General features: G+C 41.7%; 1 protein-coding gene across 3 annotated transcripts in view; it reads right to left on the bottom strand.

Annotated features, from left to right (window-relative positions):
* Window positions 1-18,447, bottom strand: part of EPB41L5 (erythrocyte membrane protein band 4.1 like 5) — a 57,711-nt gene extending 39,264 nt beyond the window's left edge. The window contains exons 1-5 of one of the 3 annotated variants that reach the window (XM_071562868.1): window positions 18,348-18,447; window positions 17,532-17,716; window positions 7,292-7,396; window positions 2,080-2,122; window positions 889-967 (exon numbers count right to left, since the gene is read on the bottom strand). In XM_071562868.1, coding sequence (XP_071418969.1) covers window positions 889-967; window positions 2,080-2,122; window positions 7,292-7,396; window positions 17,532-17,711 — 407 coding nt within the window. In that variant the 5' untranslated portion in view covers window positions 17,712-17,716; window positions 18,348-18,447. Of the gene's footprint in view, window positions 1-888; window positions 968-2,079; window positions 2,123-7,291; window positions 7,397-17,531; window positions 17,717-18,034; window positions 18,090-18,347 lie in introns of those variants that run through there. The other 2 variants (XM_071562870.1, XM_071562869.1) reach the window with 2 other exon arrangements.
* Between the last annotated feature and the right edge of the window lie 1,010 nt (window positions 18,448-19,457).

A 19,457-nucleotide genomic window follows, 5' to 3' on the forward strand; every position in this document is an offset into this window, starting at 1 on the left:
ATATGGCTGTAAGTGGTAATGCTACTATAATCTTCCTGGTAGCACTCCCAGGGATTTGGCTAAAGTGCAGATCGAAGATCCACACAGACATAAACCTGAACAACAAACAAATGCACCTCATGCCCTTACAAATGGCTGAGGGTATTAAATGTTGACAGCTATTGCGAAAATAGAACTTTGTTTCCTCTCCAAAAGGGATCAGCAGAGTGATGACAATGCACGGAAACTGACTTTTTTAACAGATTTACACTACTGACATATGGTAGTTGCTGTATTCTCTTTCAAAATGCCCCAAGTATGTCTCAGCCCAGCAAGAAATGCTGTACTATGAATAGATCTGTGAAATGCTTTAATCAAGAGAAACTGCTGCTCACCTGATAACTACAATCCTACACATAAAGTACTGTGAACTCACATCCCAACACAGCAGTAAAAAAACATTTTCCCTTTCCATAAACTCTGCAAAGACCACACAAGTAACGAAATGTTCACTAAACTTCTTTTTTGCCAATGAGAAGCCATAACTTGCAATTCAATGCTTTTCTGCCTAAAGACAGGATGACTGCATGCAGTTGAAACTAAATACAGCTTAAGAAGAATAAAGACAGAGTTCTCTTCAGTAGGAACCTCCGTCCGTGAGGTATAAGCTACTCAGATCTGTTGCCAGAATTGTCTAATGAAAAAGGGTGCATTAAGTAATACATAAATATTTAGCACTCATTCATTTCAAGAGAACTACAATACAAAAAGAGAGCTACATTTACAAAAAGCTAAGTTAGCAAGCAGATCTAAGGAATTCTCTGAAATATGATACAACTGTTTAAGTATCACAAAAACATTTCTCTGGCCTTTTTTGGGTACCTTTCTCTCACACGAAATCCCTCTTACCTTGTTAGCTCTTCACGTAGATTATTAGGCTCCGATGAGTAAAACTTCACACGAAAATGCAGACAATACGGGGGGCCAACTGCAAAGCAGAATTCATTCAAGACAGCAATAACAGTTACTGGATGAGACATCTTATTTTTTTATTACACAGAATCACATCACAAAATTTGACTGAAATTGGTTGGCTATGTCCTACCACAAGGTCTTAAGGCAGTAATTCCTTTCTGACAGTGAAATCCATGAAGAACATCAGGGTGAAAGGACACAAATACACACACAAAATAGTTTTATATGTTACAAGTCAACCCAACAATCATATCACATTAACTTGACTCATGCTGCCAAGAGCACGTGGATCTAGGTTAATCCCTACATTTAAGGACTATCCATCACCAAGAAAGCTGTGCATCCTGGCTCTGCAGTTGGCATGTTGTAGGTGTCTGCAACACCTTTCCAGGGCTCTGGGAAACACTCACTGCTGACAACTCAGGCCCTTCTATTTTACAAAAGTTTACACATATTTTCATGGGACTTAAGAGACCCTTCTATTGAAGAATCACCTTTTCTGGAAAGCAAAGAGTTAATTCAGCAAAAGGATGGATTAACAGTTCTTTAAAAATGTGCAGTGCTCTGATGATTCTTGCATTTGACAGGAGGAATTTTCTCTCTCTCGGTGTTTCCAAAACCTCTGTTGTATTAACACAGCACCACAAATCCCTGAAGACTTCCCACAGTGCAGAGCAAGGAAGCTGCTAAAGAACAACCAGCCAATGCCACAGCTTACCCAGGCACACACCACTGAAACAACCAGGTCATTCTAAAGCCTTGTGCAACAGGTAAGACCTTGGTGCAGTGAACACAGACGGGGGCATTCAGCACCGCCCCAAGGGACGGAGGCTCCAAGACACATTTTCCTCTAGTCAGGATAACAACATACAACACTAAAACATCTTCAGCTGCCTTGACTCTACTTTAACTATAATTAATGAGCCTATGACATGTTTAATTAATAACATTAGCATAAAGTAATTTGAGCTACAGAGGGAAGAGGTCATTAAACAATCAGTAGCACAAGCAAGACTTTTGTCACTGGGTCTTGTCACCCCTCACAGGACACTGTCCCCCTCCCATTCCAACTCTCTGTGTTTCCTGTATGTCAAGACCCCAAGAGAAAATGGAAGGGACACTTACTTTTAACTTGCTTTTTAATGCTTTTTGTGTTGTCCAGCCAATGCTGAAAAATAAATTAATTTCATTTAATGATCAATAAAGAAATCTCCTAGAAAGAACAAAAAAAGGAAAAATACCTATTTCTTAGTGAAGACTATCTTGGAATAACAAGTAGATTGTTAAAACAATCTAATCCAAATCTTTCAAAATTCACAGCTCTCTTTGTGCTCAGTGAAGATCCTTTTGCTTAAAATTCGTAGTGCAAAATGTTAGCTTTAAAGCCAGTCCTCAAGAATGTATTATCTACTTAAAAGAAAAAACAAACTTTTGTAACAAACCACTTTACTAAAATTTTCATCCTGTCTATACAAACAATTCAGACGTTAGTAGGTCAACCAGTGACAATGTGCCAGAGGGATAAATCATAGCTGGAGACTCTGGCACTCTGTTGTGTGTGATGTTTACTTGGGGCAGGAAGGGGAGAGACAAAATAAATATTTTTGGCTTCCAAGCATTTTCTTCAGATGACTCAAGTGCAGTAACAGCAAAGCTATGTCTCGAAATCAGGGTCAGCTCTTCCTAATTCTCAAAAATCTATTCACAGGTGACATTTTAGCAACTGTCACATGAGAGAACGGAATTTACTCCCTCACCTACTAATGCTAATTATAAGCTACATGCTAGACATGAAGCTAAAATAATGGCCTCACTTTTACCGTGTACAACAGAATGTGAAAAAGAAGCTATAGATGGCAGATTGAGAAAAACACCTACACATATAAACTATGCTTCCCAAAATAATTGCATATAATCGCAGTGCTGAAGAGCTTATACCAGAAGTTAAAGCTGGAAAACTAAGAGACAGCTACTGGGAGACTTCTCCTTCCTAATGCTGTGCATGGCCAACAGCTCCTCCTCCAAAGGAGGTGACTCACCGAAACAGGAAACAGGACACTCCATTCAACATAATGACTCCACAGCCAGAGCAAACTACCTAACACACCATGTCCTGCACGGTTCACCATGCCCAGGGAACACCACCTCATCTGATCAACCCCAAATGTCACCTTGCAACTAATGCAGATAAATTATATGCACAACACTCCTTTTGTTAAACTGTGTGCCATGAAGTTCACAGAGGGCCCCACGGAGGACAGAAGAGCAACAGGAGTATGAAAAAGAACCGGTATTTTCAGGTTGCAATGCCAAGTGCAAACACATTCCTGTCTTCAGAACAGCCCTGCCTTCTGCAGAGTGTGTGAAGTCAGCCTGTAATACAGCCGTGATGTGCAGGGATTGCTCTGTTAGCTGCAGATCAGAACAACTGAACAATCTGCTGCTGCTGCGCACACAGCTGAAAAAGCTCTCATTATCTATTAAAACAAAGTAGCTACAGAAAGCTATCTGAAACGTATCTAATAAATTTTTAAAATACAGCAGGAAGCTAAAGGAAGAATGAAGCCAATATTTATGCCTATTTTCCTTATACTACCAGCGAAACAGAGTCAAGCGATTTTTTACTCTTCAAGAAAATCAAAATCCTTTTTCCTATTCCATGAACTCACTTGCTGTAAGAGACAGTTCACTTACTCCTTCCTCCACCAAAAAGGTACACAAACTACCCCTTTGGAGGCTTGCAGGTGATTTAACCACAGGAATGACAGACAGAGCCCTTTCTAGGCTCCAGGACTTGCTGTGCCCTCCTGTTTCATCTCCCTCCTGTTTTCTCTCATCTCCTCCACATTCCATGGGAAGGCAACCGGGAGGCCCACGACAGGCACAGATAGATCTCACTCTGCTCACCGCTGCTGCTCACAGGAGCTCTGTCTGAATGGTGAGGGTGTGCACGGCAGAAGGGAAACAGAACTGATTTTAAATGGGGACAGGGATAAAACAAAAAATCAAACTATCAAACCAACACATAAATGAACAGACACAGACGTCAAGAAAGTTGAAATTTATTCCAAGTGATTAAAATGATTAAAATGGAATTCAAGTGGACCTGGCAAAAAAGTTTACTTTTGATGAGAGTTTGCTCAACACAGTCTACTGCTGAAATCCAGAGATAAAGTCTGCTAAACAGAAGGCAATACAAACAACAGACTGCACACAGTACCGAAGTCCTTATTAAAAGAGTTTGATGCTGCAGAAATTAAAAAAAACAAAAAAACCACACACACATACTAAAAAAAAAAATCCCAACCCAGTAAGGGTTTGTTTAATAAGACAGTGAGGCCAAAACTGGTCCCATACTTTATGGAATTAATGGGTTCATAGTACAATGCTATGCAAATAATTTTCAGCATTAAGCACTATGTCAGATAAAACTGCCAGAGTAACAAACCAATGTGTTTTAGAATTCCATTAAGGAAAGCAAATACTTGATCCTTGCAACCTGTAGGTTAGCATTAGAAATTTGCTTAATTGTTCAGTGCTTTCTTACTAGAAACACCTCTCCATCATTGCTGGAGGAAAAGTCCAATAGCTCAACAAGCTACCAGGAATCTTCATCTTTTGCATCACTGGACATGCTGCACTGCTCACTGTTACTCAAATTAACAATTGCCTGCTCCCTTGGCAGCCAGACCGGGTCTGATATATGGTGGATAACCCTGCAAACAACTCATTTTGCCATCTCCTGCCCCTTACTTGTAAGAAGAAGCCCATTCCTAACTATCAGACTACAATGAACAGAGAAATCACATGAAAACAATTCTCTCATTCAGCCAATTGTTTCAAGAACTTCTTTAAAGAAGCCATTTTCTGAATACTAAAATCCAAAATGTCAGGAAGAGTTTTTATTACCTCCCATGCCCCAGTACATCATAAACTCAAACAGCTGATTAGTGATCACTTCAACAGCAGAAAAGAAGAAAAAACCCAATCCTTCAAAACTAATGTCTTGAAAATTCATTTGTACTTAAAACAAGTGGGAAATTTTTCAAATTTTTGTTTATGTCAGTAAGTGTAACTAGCTAGTACTGTAATATCCTTAGATTTAAATTGGGTAGCAGAAAGATCATCTCCTTCAGAGCTAGTGGACAATTCTGCCCACCGTAAGGGACTGGATTCTTACACTTGTTTAACAGGTCTCCTGAATAATGTTCGACAAGTCACTTGATTAATGTCTATCTTTGTTTCCAGCTGCAGATTGGGTTTCTGCTAGAGCTCGCCAGCTCCTCTTTGCAGGAATAGCTGCTATCGCAACAGTTCTTCATTTCTTAAAGCAATTAATTATCTCTGGCTCTGGCATTCAGCTCTTCTGGCAAAACCCAGTCTTTTCTGCTTCATTATACACAGTGCATCATTAAGGTCCAGTTTAAACAGATTGTTATCTCTGCTGTTTTTCAGTCACAGGTAGTTAAGAAAAGGAAGCAAACCAGGCTTGAAATCCCCTGTACCTGGCAGATTGTGCAGTATCAAATACTCAATCAGGTGCTGTCTGGACAGGAAATAAAAATTTGCTGGACAAAAGCAAGCCATGAGCCTTGGTTAAGGCAGAAAAAACTAACTCTTATATCCCCATTTCAAGATAAAACAGCCTTATTTGCTAACAGATCAATAAGAAAAAAAGTTTATCATACAAATAGTTTCACCAATTAAAACTAACCCACTGTGAACTCTTATAAGATCCTAGAGACATGGAAATACATCAGAAATCGTATGACAGAAACTCAGCTGGGATACCCAGAACATATAGATTACTGTTTTCCTGATACAAAATGATAAATGCCACAGAGTCATTCACTATCAATATTCAGCATCCTGAACTGCACAGGTTTAACACAGCTAACATGATTTTATAAATATAAAATGGGATGCAATAGGCTGTTTTCTCATTTCTGTTGGTATGCATGGTTCTGAATGCCATCCCTCCACTACTGGAGGGTTTCCTGCTTAGTGACCTTTTCTTGCTTGGTGTTAAGTATCTCTGTTCTGCAAGAGGTTTAAGACCACTTTTCTCTACTGTGCACTGTGGTCCAGCAACAGCTAATCCCACTAGCCATGAAGTTTGCTTCAGATCCAGATCCTTCAGATCTTAAACACCAATGATTTTCTCTGAAGAGAATATTCTCTACCATTACAAGGGAAGTATAAAATCTGATTGCTTCTCTGAAAAGAAGCCATCAGGTTATAAATGTGTTTGGAGTGGTGCAGTGCATCCAAAGCTTCAAGTTTGTGGAGTTCTTCCCATTGTACAAAGCAGTAACACTTACAAGACCACCTTCAAATTCTTCTGGACATGGATATTCACAACAGTAAAGGAATATAAGGCACCATCTCCATTTTCCATGCTGACCTTGAACAATTCAGATATTTGGCTCAGCAGGAACTGTTTGTGCTTCCCCTTTGCCAACATAATCATGAAATAATTCTGAAGTGGCTTTGAAACACAGAAACAATTATGTCATACATCTAACAAATAAGACTGACATATGCAGTATGAAAATTCGTATCTCACTCTACTGGGGATGCTGGGATAAGTGAAAACAGGCTGAAGTTACAGGGATGCAGGACAGAGAAAAAAACACTTGTTGTCTAATGGCTCACTTCACTCGCAGCTACTCTTGTGGGCCAGATTAAGTAGTTGACTGTAAGAAGAATCTGTACAAAACTGTGGTTGTTTCTGACAAACAATGCCCTGTTCCTCTTTTCAAAAGATGTTACATTTTCACAAACACACAATAAAACTCAGGCTTGGCAGAACCCTCTACTCAAACTGTCTGGTACACACAAACAGACCTATATCCTCCCCAAAATTTCTATCTACAGGTCTGAGTCACAACTAATTTGAACAAATCAAAGATACATTCCTCTTGCAAGCACATGTTAACAAGATGACTTTTGCTGATGAGAAAGCTGATGGCATTGGCAAAGGAAAACTCTCTCCACTCCATAAAACAATGAAGGGCCAAACACACACTCTGGTTTTGCCCCTTCCTCTGCATCAGCAGCACCAGGAGTTGCTGGAGGTCACACCAGGCTCGGGGGTCCTACTGGACCAGCCTGCCCAGTAACAACAGGAGGTGTGACAGGAACACGTGAAAGGCAAGAAAGGAAGAGACAAGAATATTGTAATATGTTAGTGATGGAGGCGGAATTGAACTCGGGGACACTGAAACTAACACACCACATAAAACTTAACTCACAAAATGTAGCTTTCTTATAGCAATTCTGACAGTATTAAAATTTAACTTTCAGACTGTTGCTTAAGAAGAGCACTGCTACTCACCGCCACCTGTGCGGAATCCATGAACCTTAGTCCAAAGTAATCGCTTTCTATGAGGTCCAGATGATACATGATCTGTTCAAACAGCAGTTGGCCTTTGGCTTTTTTCTGAAAATACAAATGGATTTATTGTAGTATCTACCTTCTTCTAGCCATGCTTTATATTCTAATTCCAAAAGTAGGACAATCCCAAAATTTAGCTTCTGAAAATATAAAATGGACACCTTTTCTTTCCCCCTCATTTTTTCATGGCTGTTTTACTCAAAGGCAAAAATACACCCCCCAGGAAGCACAATGAAGTGTTAAAACATCATTTTTTAATTTTCCCTTTTAGGATCTCCTTACTGAAATTCAGCAGAACTGAAAACACTGCCAGTACAACTGCAATAACTAATGCACCAGAAAATTTCAGAGCCAAGTACAGCAAATTGCTTATGAATTTATTACTGTTTGATACCTGGGTGATTCATCAGTTTTGAAGCAGGTAGTGAAGCCTATAGAATTAGGATATAGCATTCCATTAGCAAGCGCTTTCAACAGCTAGGAGGAAATAGTCTGGGGCAAGCAACTTGAACAAACAGTACCTAGATAACACATTTACAAAATTAAATTCATAAAACTCACTTATAGGTGCAAAAAGTCATCACGTATGCTCATACATCATTTACAAAAAAACTCAGCCCTGGCCCCAAGGAAACATCATTTTTACAGTGATGATCTAAAAAATTAAACAGTTCTTTTTAAAGAGATGGTACATAAGTAGCACTGAGCAATTTCTACACGACATACATTTTTCATGCTATGAACTCCCTTATAGTAACAAACAGAAAGAACAGTTTAACAGTTATATCTAGGATGCCTAAATGTAATAAAATACATTAATAAATTAGTAAGTATAAGTCATGGTATTGAAAAGAAGTATTTTTAAATGAAAGAAATTCAGAAAGGATTCATGCTTACTCTGCAAGTAGCTTAAGGATTTCTTTATTTCCATAGTGCTATTGTCTTGCAATCTTTTATCTTAATATTTATACATTTACAACTTGAGAAATAGGCTAACTTTCTAAGCATATTTTAGTGAGCTACTAAATAGCAGATTTAGTCTACCTCTCAAAATTCTGAGACAGTCAAATTCATATTCTCAGAAATAACCTGATTTAATCAGCAAGTAATATCTAAGTAAAGCTGCATCTCTCATTTTTGCCACCATTCTCTACCCTGATCTTCAAATATTTTATACTCAATTTTGCAGTCCTAATCATTGGTTTACTTGATGTGTTACTTAAATCCCTCATGATATATCACAGTTCAAAGCAAAATCTAAAAAAAAAGTCTGTGAACTGAACCTGGCCAAGCAAGTTCTCTAGCACTTATTTATTTCCAAGTACTGGGGAGAACAGGGGGAAGGAAAGGCAAGCAGGGCACCTCACATCCACATAACATTCTGAAAAGCACTCTGTAATGAAAATACTGAGATGTTGACCTCATCTAATTCATTTAGGGCAAGTTTTTTCTGCTGACATAAGGAAAAAAGTACTTCTCAGCAACAATGGATTTATTAAACACCAGCAAGTTTCCTAACAGAAGCCTTAAGGCAAACCATCTACAATACGTAGAGCCACACTTGCACTATTTGAGTCTGTAGCCCCCGTCTTAAAGGCCAAGGCATTGAACTGTTGATATTTCTCCTCACACAGGACATCTTCTGCTTAAATAGTAACATAATGCAAGTAAAATAAATTCAGCATTTGCCACAGTAAAACTAGAAAACAACTCTATTTTGCATGAAGCTTTCTGTAGCTAGTCTAGTGGAAAACCAGTTCTTATTGAGCAGAACGTTTCAGATCCTTCTCAATTCCTCAGCAGGTCATCTTTTAAAACTGTAACTAAGGAGTTATCTCAGCCAAATTCCCTGTCGGTGACAGGAGCACTTTGACTCAAGCCTGGAATACTGCACATACTATCTCAGACTACCAAAAACTAACCCCCAATTTCTGCAGCACCAAGTTAGTTTCAGTGTGTTCATCATTTCGGTTCTCTCAGCAGAGGACTCGAAGATTAAGTGGACCCAGAATGACTAATGTGGTACAAAGCCCCCGAAGCTGTGGCTGTGCAAAGATTTGCAGGGCTACTCGTTGTTTTCTACCTTAAATCACCAGGGCTGTCAACATGGAATTAATTATGTACTAATCTGCATGTGAATTAAATCATCACCAGCTGTATTTGGTGCAAGTCAGCAGAAGTGTCACACACACTTTACTTACTACAGTCCTTCCTCCTTATATGCAAACAAACGGCAACAAAATATATTACTGCTTTGTAACCAGTCAACTTGTAGGAATCAAAATAAATTTCTCTGTAGTCAATCAAACTGCGATCTCACTATTTTCAAAAAGCACAGATACACTTTCTTTACATTTTGCTGTGAAAAACAGCCCTAACTTTTTAAGGTCAACATTCAATTTAAGCAACACTGTTACCCCGCTGATACCCCACGCTTTCCCCTCCGCCTCCTCTTTCCTTTGCTGCAGAGCTCAGGTTACTCTCAAAGGACAAATATTTTCAAACTGCTTAATGGTTACCGATGAACTATTAACGACTCTACTCACAAGCAGTTCAGTCAGTGGCTGGTCCTCCCTTCTGGGCACAAATTAAATTGCTCATGGGTTTGCAACTCAGTAAAACCTGACTACTTGATTTACACAGTTTGATATTCTCTGTGGGAAACAACAGCAAACGTCTCACAGCAGGAGAATCAACAAGAGGAAAAGTTTAACAAAATGTATCATATACATAAGGCACAGCCTCTAGTGGTTTTGCCGTTCTCTGGAATGAGATAAAGCATCTTCTGATCACTTTGGCATGAATCACATGGCCCCCTCCCCCTCTTCCCCGAATGAAAGGGATGCTCCCAGCTATGTCCTAAAGACACCTCCTGCTGCTCCCAATAACTGCAATTGCTGGCTGAGTGGGTGTTACAAAGGCTGGGCTTAGCCCCGTAGCTCGGCAGCAACGTTGGGTGGTTCACCCCGGCGTGCTGGTTTGTCCCTTCACTGCCGGGATAAGCTGGTTTGGACACATCCACCCACCTCGGCCTGCAACTTGAGAGGCAGCATTTATACCCCCTTCTCGCGGTCTGAGGCACCGGGTATTTCACGGACACGCATCCGTGAGCGGAAGCCAAACAGGTGCTCCACGACCTGCATGACTGATGTAAAAGCCACTTTCAGTCCCAGAGCAGTCAGGACAGAACAGCACTGGTGAAGCAATACGAGCTTACAGCAAAAGCTGGGGATGAGAGCTGTGCTGGGTGGGCACCAGCTGAAGGGCTCAATTCTTAACGTTTTTATCAAGTTTTTAATCACAGCGAAGTAGCTGTTTTTCCAAAACTTGAGAAAAAACAAACCCGAAACGAAAATGCACACCTAATGGATTTACTACTAAAATGCTTCTCAGAAAAAGGAGCTTTCTCCTGTTTCTTTAGTTTGTGAGGAAAAGGAGTTCCCTATATAAGATGAACTCTGAAAAAAACAGATGAATAGGCATTACCTTCATTAAATTTATAATTCCTTGTGTCTTTGCAGCGTTCTTTTAATTCAGAAGATTTCTTCAAATGTTTGTTAGTATTTTTTGAGAACAGTAACTGTAGCCACTGCATCCAGTAGCCTTTGAATAGCAAAAGTCAACCCATCAGGAGGGTTACCATTCACATGCATACCAGTTTCCTTAGATATACACTGTTTACACACACATCCCCCCCCCCCCCCCCCCCCCCCCCCCCCCGTAGAGATGGATCCTCATTCAGGATTTACAGCTACCCAGTTGCCAGGATGTCACCTACGCATGTTTGCAGACCAGAGCAGCAGAAGCAGCAGATGAGTCTGTCCACTTTTTTAACGAAGTAAATCCCCTTCTCCCCAACGACGTTTTGAAAAAATAAGCCATAAGAAAGCTCCAACACTGAGCTTTAAGGAAAAATATTTCAACTCAGTATCATTCAAATGGTCCCTAAGCGTTAACATCATTAAGGTTTTCTGGAGAACTGGGGGGTTAAAACCCCTTATCTTTACACAGGCAGTGTTAGAAATACACATTATTTGTATCACCCTGATCTTCTTAGGGCTTTAAGTACTGACCTACAAATGTAGCTGCTCCTCAAACTCCAAGCATCAATCTTTCAAGTAACTTTTCCAAACTCCCGAGTCCATTTTCTCCTTCATCTAAAGGTGCCAATGGCAGCAGAACACCAGTTCTGCTTCTCTCTGGTTTATCGGCCGTCTTTGACAAAACGCACCATACACTTGTGAATACAAAGCCCTGCAGACTGGAAGGCTGCAGAGAATTTCTACCTCCAGAGACACAGCTTATCAATCCTATTTACTCAATGTATCACAAATACAGGAAGACAACCAAGTGGCATTAAACATTTTATTCTGTTATTCTCTGGAGAAAGAAAAAAGCACTTCTCAAAAATCTTCATAAAGAATTTATTTCAATACCCATCACTACTGTACATTTATTAGAGCGCTATGTAAAAGGTTTTTAAAGTACTGCGCTCAGGCTTATTGAGCCTGTTACGTAAAAAGACAAAGACTCAAAACATTCATACGTGTCAGTTTGTTTTGTGGAAGTCTCCATTTCATCTACCTGAAAGTTCTTATCTTCTAGCTACAAGTTTGATTGACCCCATTTTTGAATTCTTTCTGATACAGAATATATATAAACTGCTTGTTCAGCATTAAGGTTTACAGATTAAATGCCTCCCCTCAGTATACTCTCAAACATGTTGTTTGGTGTTCCATCTGCAGGTTTCTCAGGAGCACTCTGATTAAGAGCACCCTGGAGTCTCAAGTCTTTGAGCTCTTTGCCGGGGCAGCTGAGCAGCAAAGCAGAGTTTCAGACAAAATTCACTATTACTCTGTGCATAAAGAACGCAGAATTGACAGCAGAACCTTCGGGTAACTAAGCCAGCCTGCAGCACCATCCTCAGAACCACTCTGGCAGCACAGAGCAAGCCAAATGATCCACCCTGACAGCAGCCCCAGCTTCCTTCCAGCTGCTCCCTTCCTCCCTTTCCAACCATGCCAGGGCATCGAGCAAGGCTGAAATGCTCCACCTGCCACTGCCCCGAAGTGACCGGACTCCTGGCAGGACTCGGAGCAGGCAGCCTGTGACTCTGCTGCTGCTCACACGTCCCGGAACGACTCGGCATGTCCTGTCTATGCCTTACCATGCATTTAAATCTGGCACCCCAGGAAGCAAGAGATCACCCTGCATTATGGCTGGAGCCCCTTAAACCACACAGGCAGCACCTCTGCTTCGGAACACTCGGCTCAAGACTGATTTGTCCAGTTTCAGTCCCCTAAAGGTCTTTCAGTAGTTTAACCAAACACTCAAAAGCACATCAATAGCTTCAGACAAAATGTTTTAATCCAAAGCTTATAGCCTTAACACACACACACACACAAAGGGGCACATTCAAATGTTTATGTCCTTATTACTTTTGTCCACTGAGCTTTATTTCAAAAATTTAAAAGCCAGCCTTGAATACTCGGAGTACTCATTTGATGACTGATTTTCCAATATTTTTAGTAGTATTACATTTTCTTGTTAATCAGCATCTGTGCCACAAACAGCATTATGTACTTTGTATTTACAGCTACAAATACTCAGCAAGTGGTCATAAGTATTCTACATGCTTTTTAGAAAAACAGTGGATTATTGAGTAAAATCAAATATCAGAATACATCTCTGATCTTGTAGTCGGATCAACACAGATCATCTCTCTCCAAACAAAAAGCCATTGGCTCTCGTTAATTATTTTCACATTCCATTTTGATTTATTTATTTAAAATAATCACTACAAACACAGTCCTTTTTTTATCTTATTTTGTACTTCAAAACTCTAAACAGCTTAGTTCATTTCCGCTATTCCAGAGCTCTTGGACTGGTTTATACAAGACCTTGTTATCATGATACTTCATTGTAATAAGGACAAAACCATCTCATTTTGCAATCTCCATATCAAATTTAATGCATGCATAAGTAAAGAATAGTCCAGATGAAAAACTACTCAGGGAGCATCCATTCTCATAATTTGTGTCTTTAATCTTATACCACTAGGAAGTTTTTACCTAAAAGTTAGACTGTACATACAGGAACTGGAATACAATTAACACAATATTATCCATGAGAGGATTATGTAAATTGTGGGTTAAGCAGGGTCGGTTTCTTTTACTGATACACCCCTGGCTTACACAAGGTACAGTGCTGTTCCTGTAAGACACTACACTTGTATCTGTCACTACTGTAAGGCTGACCTTGTTCCTCCACAGAAAGCAATCCACTAGTTTTTAAAAAAGGTGCACATTCCAAGTGTATGTACTTACATTATTTGTTACCATTTCTCCCTTCTGTCTACTTTATCTTTTCCCTCTCCCAGTTAGTGTCATGAGTAGAATTGTCACTCTCTACAATAAATACTCAATTTTTAGATATTTTGATTTAAAAATTCTCTGGAGGTCTCTACTACTGAAAGCATCACTTTATTTGAAATTCCTGACAAATATTTTTGTTCACAAGAATTTCACAAGCTGTTGGTGACCCCAGTTAAAAACACCTTTCAAGGAAAAACACTGCTATAAGCTTTGCCCCTAACCTGTCTTTCCCCACAAACTATGACCAGCAGAAGAACCAGTATTCCAGCTGTTGGGGGGTTCCTTGGGAGCCCAGATTGGTAGATTGAGCTGACTGAGTTTTCTGGTAGCAAACCTAGGCTGTTCATGGCTTTGGAACTTTGGGAATTCCAGAGGTGCAGTGGAGTTTAGTTTCGCATGGGAACAGGATTAAAAATAAGATAAGGGATGTCAGCAAACCAGTTCTTGTCCTCTCAACTGCTCATACCACTCAGCAAACATTCCACCTGTGGATCTTAAAACAATTGGAAGAAAAAGCACAGGCCAACTTTTATCAAGTGGAACTCAAGGCAAATTAACAGTAAAGCAGAATGTGTAGTGAACATCATCAACAGAAGCAGTTACAGATAACATCTGTTTTATACAAATTTTTTATAGATTAACAAAATAATAAGTTTCTTAGTGTTTCACTAAGCAGGTAAAGTTTATCAAAATCACTGAAAACATTTGGACAAACATAAAGTTTCAAAAGAGTGGTGACAGATGAGGAAAAACACGTTAAATCTGAGATGAAGGTGTGTGAAAAAAACTGACACCTTTCGATCTGCCCCAAAAGAACACTGATAAGTGTCATAAAGTTCATGCCTCCCATTTTGAACATAGCAAAGTGTCAGTAAATAGTACACATGACACTGATATTCTTCAGTCATTGACACAGCTACAAAATGAATAGATTCCTAAAAAGAACCAGCCTGTGTACTGTGTATATCTGCAGCTTTGATGAACGGTTCAAGTCAGGCAATTTTGTAATTAAAGATTACAGAAGAAATAGAAAAGCAGACAGTTAAGTGGCTTGACAGACACCAGAGATAAGATCAGTGGACAAAAAGCAGAGTTACTGCTGAAATCCTGGCTCTCTGTTTAATAAATTAAATCTCAACCGCATAATTTACAACATGTCCCTTCTGTCTCATTGTCAATATTCATAAAACATCAGTCTTTGTTGCTTTGGTGCAAAAGACTCTGAAGTGTGTTTGGCTTTCATGTTCCCTGTGGTTGGTTTTTCTCCTTTTTTTTTTTGTTTTGTTTTGTTTTTTGTTTTTTAATTTAAATAGAAATTCAGCAATCTCAGGTTCAATTATATGAACAACTGTAACTCGGAATACTCTTCTCAGTAGCAAATTCACTGTAGGGATACAGCTCAAGAGCATTTTAAGCAAACCTAAGCCTGGTATCACCTCTAAATGCTTCTTCACCACATTTGGGGAGGCACATGGGGAACCAGATTGGAGAATCACTCCAGCTGGAACCTAACATAACAAAATTATACCGGTTATTTTCAGCCACAGCATTTTCTTGACTTCACTTACTGCCTGGCTGCCAAAAAACTGTTTCTTCTGCCAAGGGGTACGTGAAAACAAGGACAAATGCAATAACAAAAGGAACATCTTTTCTTCCTGTGGCACCAACAACTTATGCCGCTGTAAAGTATTTGTGTAGCCATGGATTTAAAAAGGTATGGCATTCACTCCTGCCAAGGTAACTTTTTCTCTAGCTGTGAACTAACCTGTTTGCTAAATGACTCAGTCTTAGGAAAAACTTTGTTATTTATTTTTTTAAATAAAACAAATTCACAGTACTTAGGTAGACAACGGGACTGTGCACAACTGAACTGGCAGACCAGAGAGCACCTCTCTGAGATAAGGCACTCATTTTAAAGCAAATCTACTGACAACAAAGTAACAGAATCAGTCTCGGAAAAGGTCATATTTCAAAGAGGACAAAGATTCTCAAAGAAAGTTTTTGTAAAAGAAGAAAATATATACATACACACATGTGTTTTTAATTTATGTTTTAGATTTCAGAAAGCAATGTTGTTTTGTTAGGATTTTATATTTCATGCTTTGCCTCCTCTACCCTTTTTTTAGTTTCCTCTTTAAGAGTAAGCCCCAAAATACAAACACTGCCAAGTGGAGAAACAAGAATAAACACTCTAAGAAGTTTGAAATAAAACATTTTATCTACTTTCAATTTATTTTCATCACCAAAGAAACCGGTGCATGTCAGCCACTGATGATGCACTGCAATTATATCATCTAGCTATCTTGATTTGACATACTTGGCTACTGTTTCTCATAACTTACATGTCCACAGACAAGGCTTTATACTGGCTTATAAAGAAAAAAGCAGGAATGAAAAAAGTTTCCTGTAGAAATAAATAGTTACTATTGCACCCTGGTCTAAGTTTTATAGTCCAGGTGGCAGGTCGTGACACCTCTTCAGGTTCAATTTATGCTCCTCAAAGCCTTAGCAATGTTGTTAGAGCCGCCAGGAATTTGCCTACAGAGCCAACTCCTGCTCCAAAGGTTACTGCTCTGGTTATGCAGAGACACCAATTTAAACTTGAGTACTTTTTAAGTGTTAATTCTTGCTATAAAGTGTTTGTGAGCATTCCTGGCCTCAAATCAAACATCTGAGGCACTAAGAAGCACTGGATATGTTCATTACAATGCTTCGGAGATGTACAAATTAGTTTTACTGCCCTCTATAAACACCTATCTGTATAGTCATTCTGCAAGTAACGATACCAAAGTTCCTCTAACTCTGGAGTTCTGGATATCATAAGAGTTATTTCTGCTCACTACATCAACAATACTGCTCAGTCAAAAAGCTGACTTCCTCACAATACCTAAACCCTCTAAAATGGTGGCTCAAATACGAAAGAGAAGAGAGAAAAGCTGTTTCAAGACTGGCTGCCCTGTGTGCTCTTTCTAGTCAGCAGTTCCAACACCAGCACCACTGTGATTGCAGCCAAAATTCAGGTCTCACAGATCCAGAGTTTCCTAACTTCCTAACACCCAGCTCTGCGAGCTCAAAACAAGTCACTAACAACTATAACACACTGTAATGGAAAAACAGAGCACGTGGCTTCTGTTGCTACTGTTCATCCTGTTGGCCAAAACCAGGCATATAATTAGGAAAGCAGAACAGGCACCTGCATATTAAAGAAGCTTTAGAAATGTAAAATAGTGGCTAACACCTCACTCCCAATAGAACACTATGCTATGAGACAATCCCTGCTTTATAATCTGCCCTGAGGAGGGGAAGGAAATAGATTTTTTCCTCTATCCCTCCCCTCTCAAGTTAGCGTTAAAAACTGCATCCATCTCTGACAAAACCAAGCCAAACAAAAGCCACACAGAAATGACTGTTTGTATTTCTTCTCATCTATTCTCTTCAACAGAATTACACGGAGAGAATTACTCTCCTTCTCAAGATATATTGTTCACCAAAATGAAAATCCAATTCATCTATCAGCTACCCTCTGTAAATGAAGCCTTAGCACAACGATTACATTAACACACTAGAAAGTATTACACATATACGGCTCAACGGCATGCAACAAAACACTCTCCAGTTTTAGCCAATGACTAAGTTAACTATTCATTCAGCACCTCTTTACGACCAGTGACTTATCGAACATCAAGTCACAGGGTCGGTTGCAACGGCAAACAGCTGTGCCTTTACCAAGCCTGTAAACAGCAGCCACCACAGTCACCCTGACACAAACCAGCTGTACCGAACACACAAACTCGCATCGCTCGTACCGGCAGGTCCACGCTGACGTCGGTCCCGTCCAGCAGCGCCACTCGGCAGGTGATGACGGACTTGGCGTCCCCGGCAGCGGGGATGTGCGTGGCAGCCCTTTGGGCCTCTCTCAGCCGCTCCTTCTCCGCATGTTTCCGCATGGACCGCCGGCCCAGGGTGCGACGGAAAAAGCTCAGCATCTTTGCTAAGAAATCCAAGAAAGAAAAATAACATGTTAACTTTTAACAAAAAGAAAGATAAATAACCTGCATTAGAGGTTCTTAGAAAATACCAAACTTCGATAAACAAGTGTCAGACGCAAACAGATGCTTTGGTTTAAATTTTATCAGTCTTCGGCTACTTTGAAAAAACACCCAGCTCAAAGCTTTGACTGACGGTGGTTGGATGATTCTTTCGGAGTAATCTGAAAGTACGTTCCGGGGAAGAAAGCAGGGGTCGTGCAAATTTCCAACAATTATCTGCAACCTTCCATTAAAACAAACCCCCCCCAAATGAACTGTACCGCCGCACACTTCGGCGAGACGGGAATGTTCTCTGGGAGCTGGAAAGCAGCTGAGCGCTCCACACGGCGGCTCCTTTCCCGGCTCCTCCCGCGGAACACCAGCGATAGGTTTTCCCACCGGAATGCTCAGCCCGGACCGGCGGGAGCCCCTCGGGCACGGCCCCTCCCGCCAGGGGCAAACACACACCTGGAGCTCGGCGGGGACTCAGCCCCGACCCCGCGGCCGCGACCCCCCTCGGCAGCCCCTGTCCCAGCCTTACATAACCGGCCCCGCCGCCCGGGGGTCGCGGCCTGCCGGGCCGGGCGGTCTCACCTGCCGGGCGGCCCCGCGGCGCAGCGGGCGAGTCCCCGCGGCGGCGGCTCCAGGCCCGGGGGCGGGCGGGGGGCGGCGAGGGAGCCCCGGGAGGGGCCGGGCCGCTGGACATGGCGGAGCGACGTGGGAGGTCCTTAAACGGGCAGCGCCGCGCCGGCTATGCCCTGCCCTCCGTGCTCACTCACCGGGCGGCTCCCGAGACCGCGCTGTCCCGCTCGGCCGCGGCGCGGAGATGCAGGCGGAGGGCGGCGTGGAAGGAAGGCAGTAGCCAGACGGGAGAGGGAACGCTGTGCTTCCCACCGCGCCAGGAGGCCATCGCCCCTTTAACGGGGCGGGGCCCGATGCAGCAGAGACGCCCCCCCTCCCGTGCCAGGTGGTTTCGCCCGGCGGAGGGGCCGCCGTGGGGGGCGCGGCGCGGACCACGTGCTGCGCGGGGGGGTATGGAGCCTGGAGCGGCGCGAGGGGCCGCGCAGGCAGCGGGAGCGGTGGGGCAGCGCCCAGGGAATCGAGCCTTTCGCTCCGTTTGTGGAGTTTCTGCTCACGCGTCGCAGCGGCTTGGCCAGGACTGGGACCAGCTTGGGATCCCAGCGGGAACTGGAACTTTCAGGCAAACGCGCGCCCAAACCATCAAGTTTGGAAAAAAATAAGTCTCTTTACACACTGCCTGGAAGGGCGGCGGGAGCAGTGTATTCCATAAAGCAGAACCGTCTGCCAGCGAACACCGCTGGTATCTAACGCTGAAATGCGGTGCCGCCACAAAGTGCAGTTTGTGTTCCGGGGCCTCCAGAAACACACGGAGATCCGCGGGGCTTGTACTGCTTTTCCCCCACCTGCTGCCCCGGCCCCAGGGGACAATCCTTGCCCCTTGGCATCAATTACAAAGAGCTGCACTTCACTGTGGTTTTCTTAGAACGTAAATATTTGTGTCCAAGCCAGTATTTGAGATCTCCAAAAGGAAAACCTCAGGAAGGCAATATAGACTCTGCCAGCGAAGTGACAAAGCTCTGAGTAAAAGGAGAGCCAGACTCCTTCAAAATCCCAGGATAACTGGGAATCCAGCCTACATAATAGTCTGGGAAAGCAGAGACTTTGGTTAATGATAACACGGCA

Source organism: Pithys albifrons, chromosome 8 (assembly GCF_047495875.1).
Source record: "Pithys albifrons albifrons isolate INPA30051 chromosome 8, PitAlb_v1, whole genome shotgun sequence".
NCBI classification, from domain to species: domain Eukaryota; kingdom Metazoa; phylum Chordata; class Aves; order Passeriformes; family Thamnophilidae; genus Pithys; species Pithys albifrons.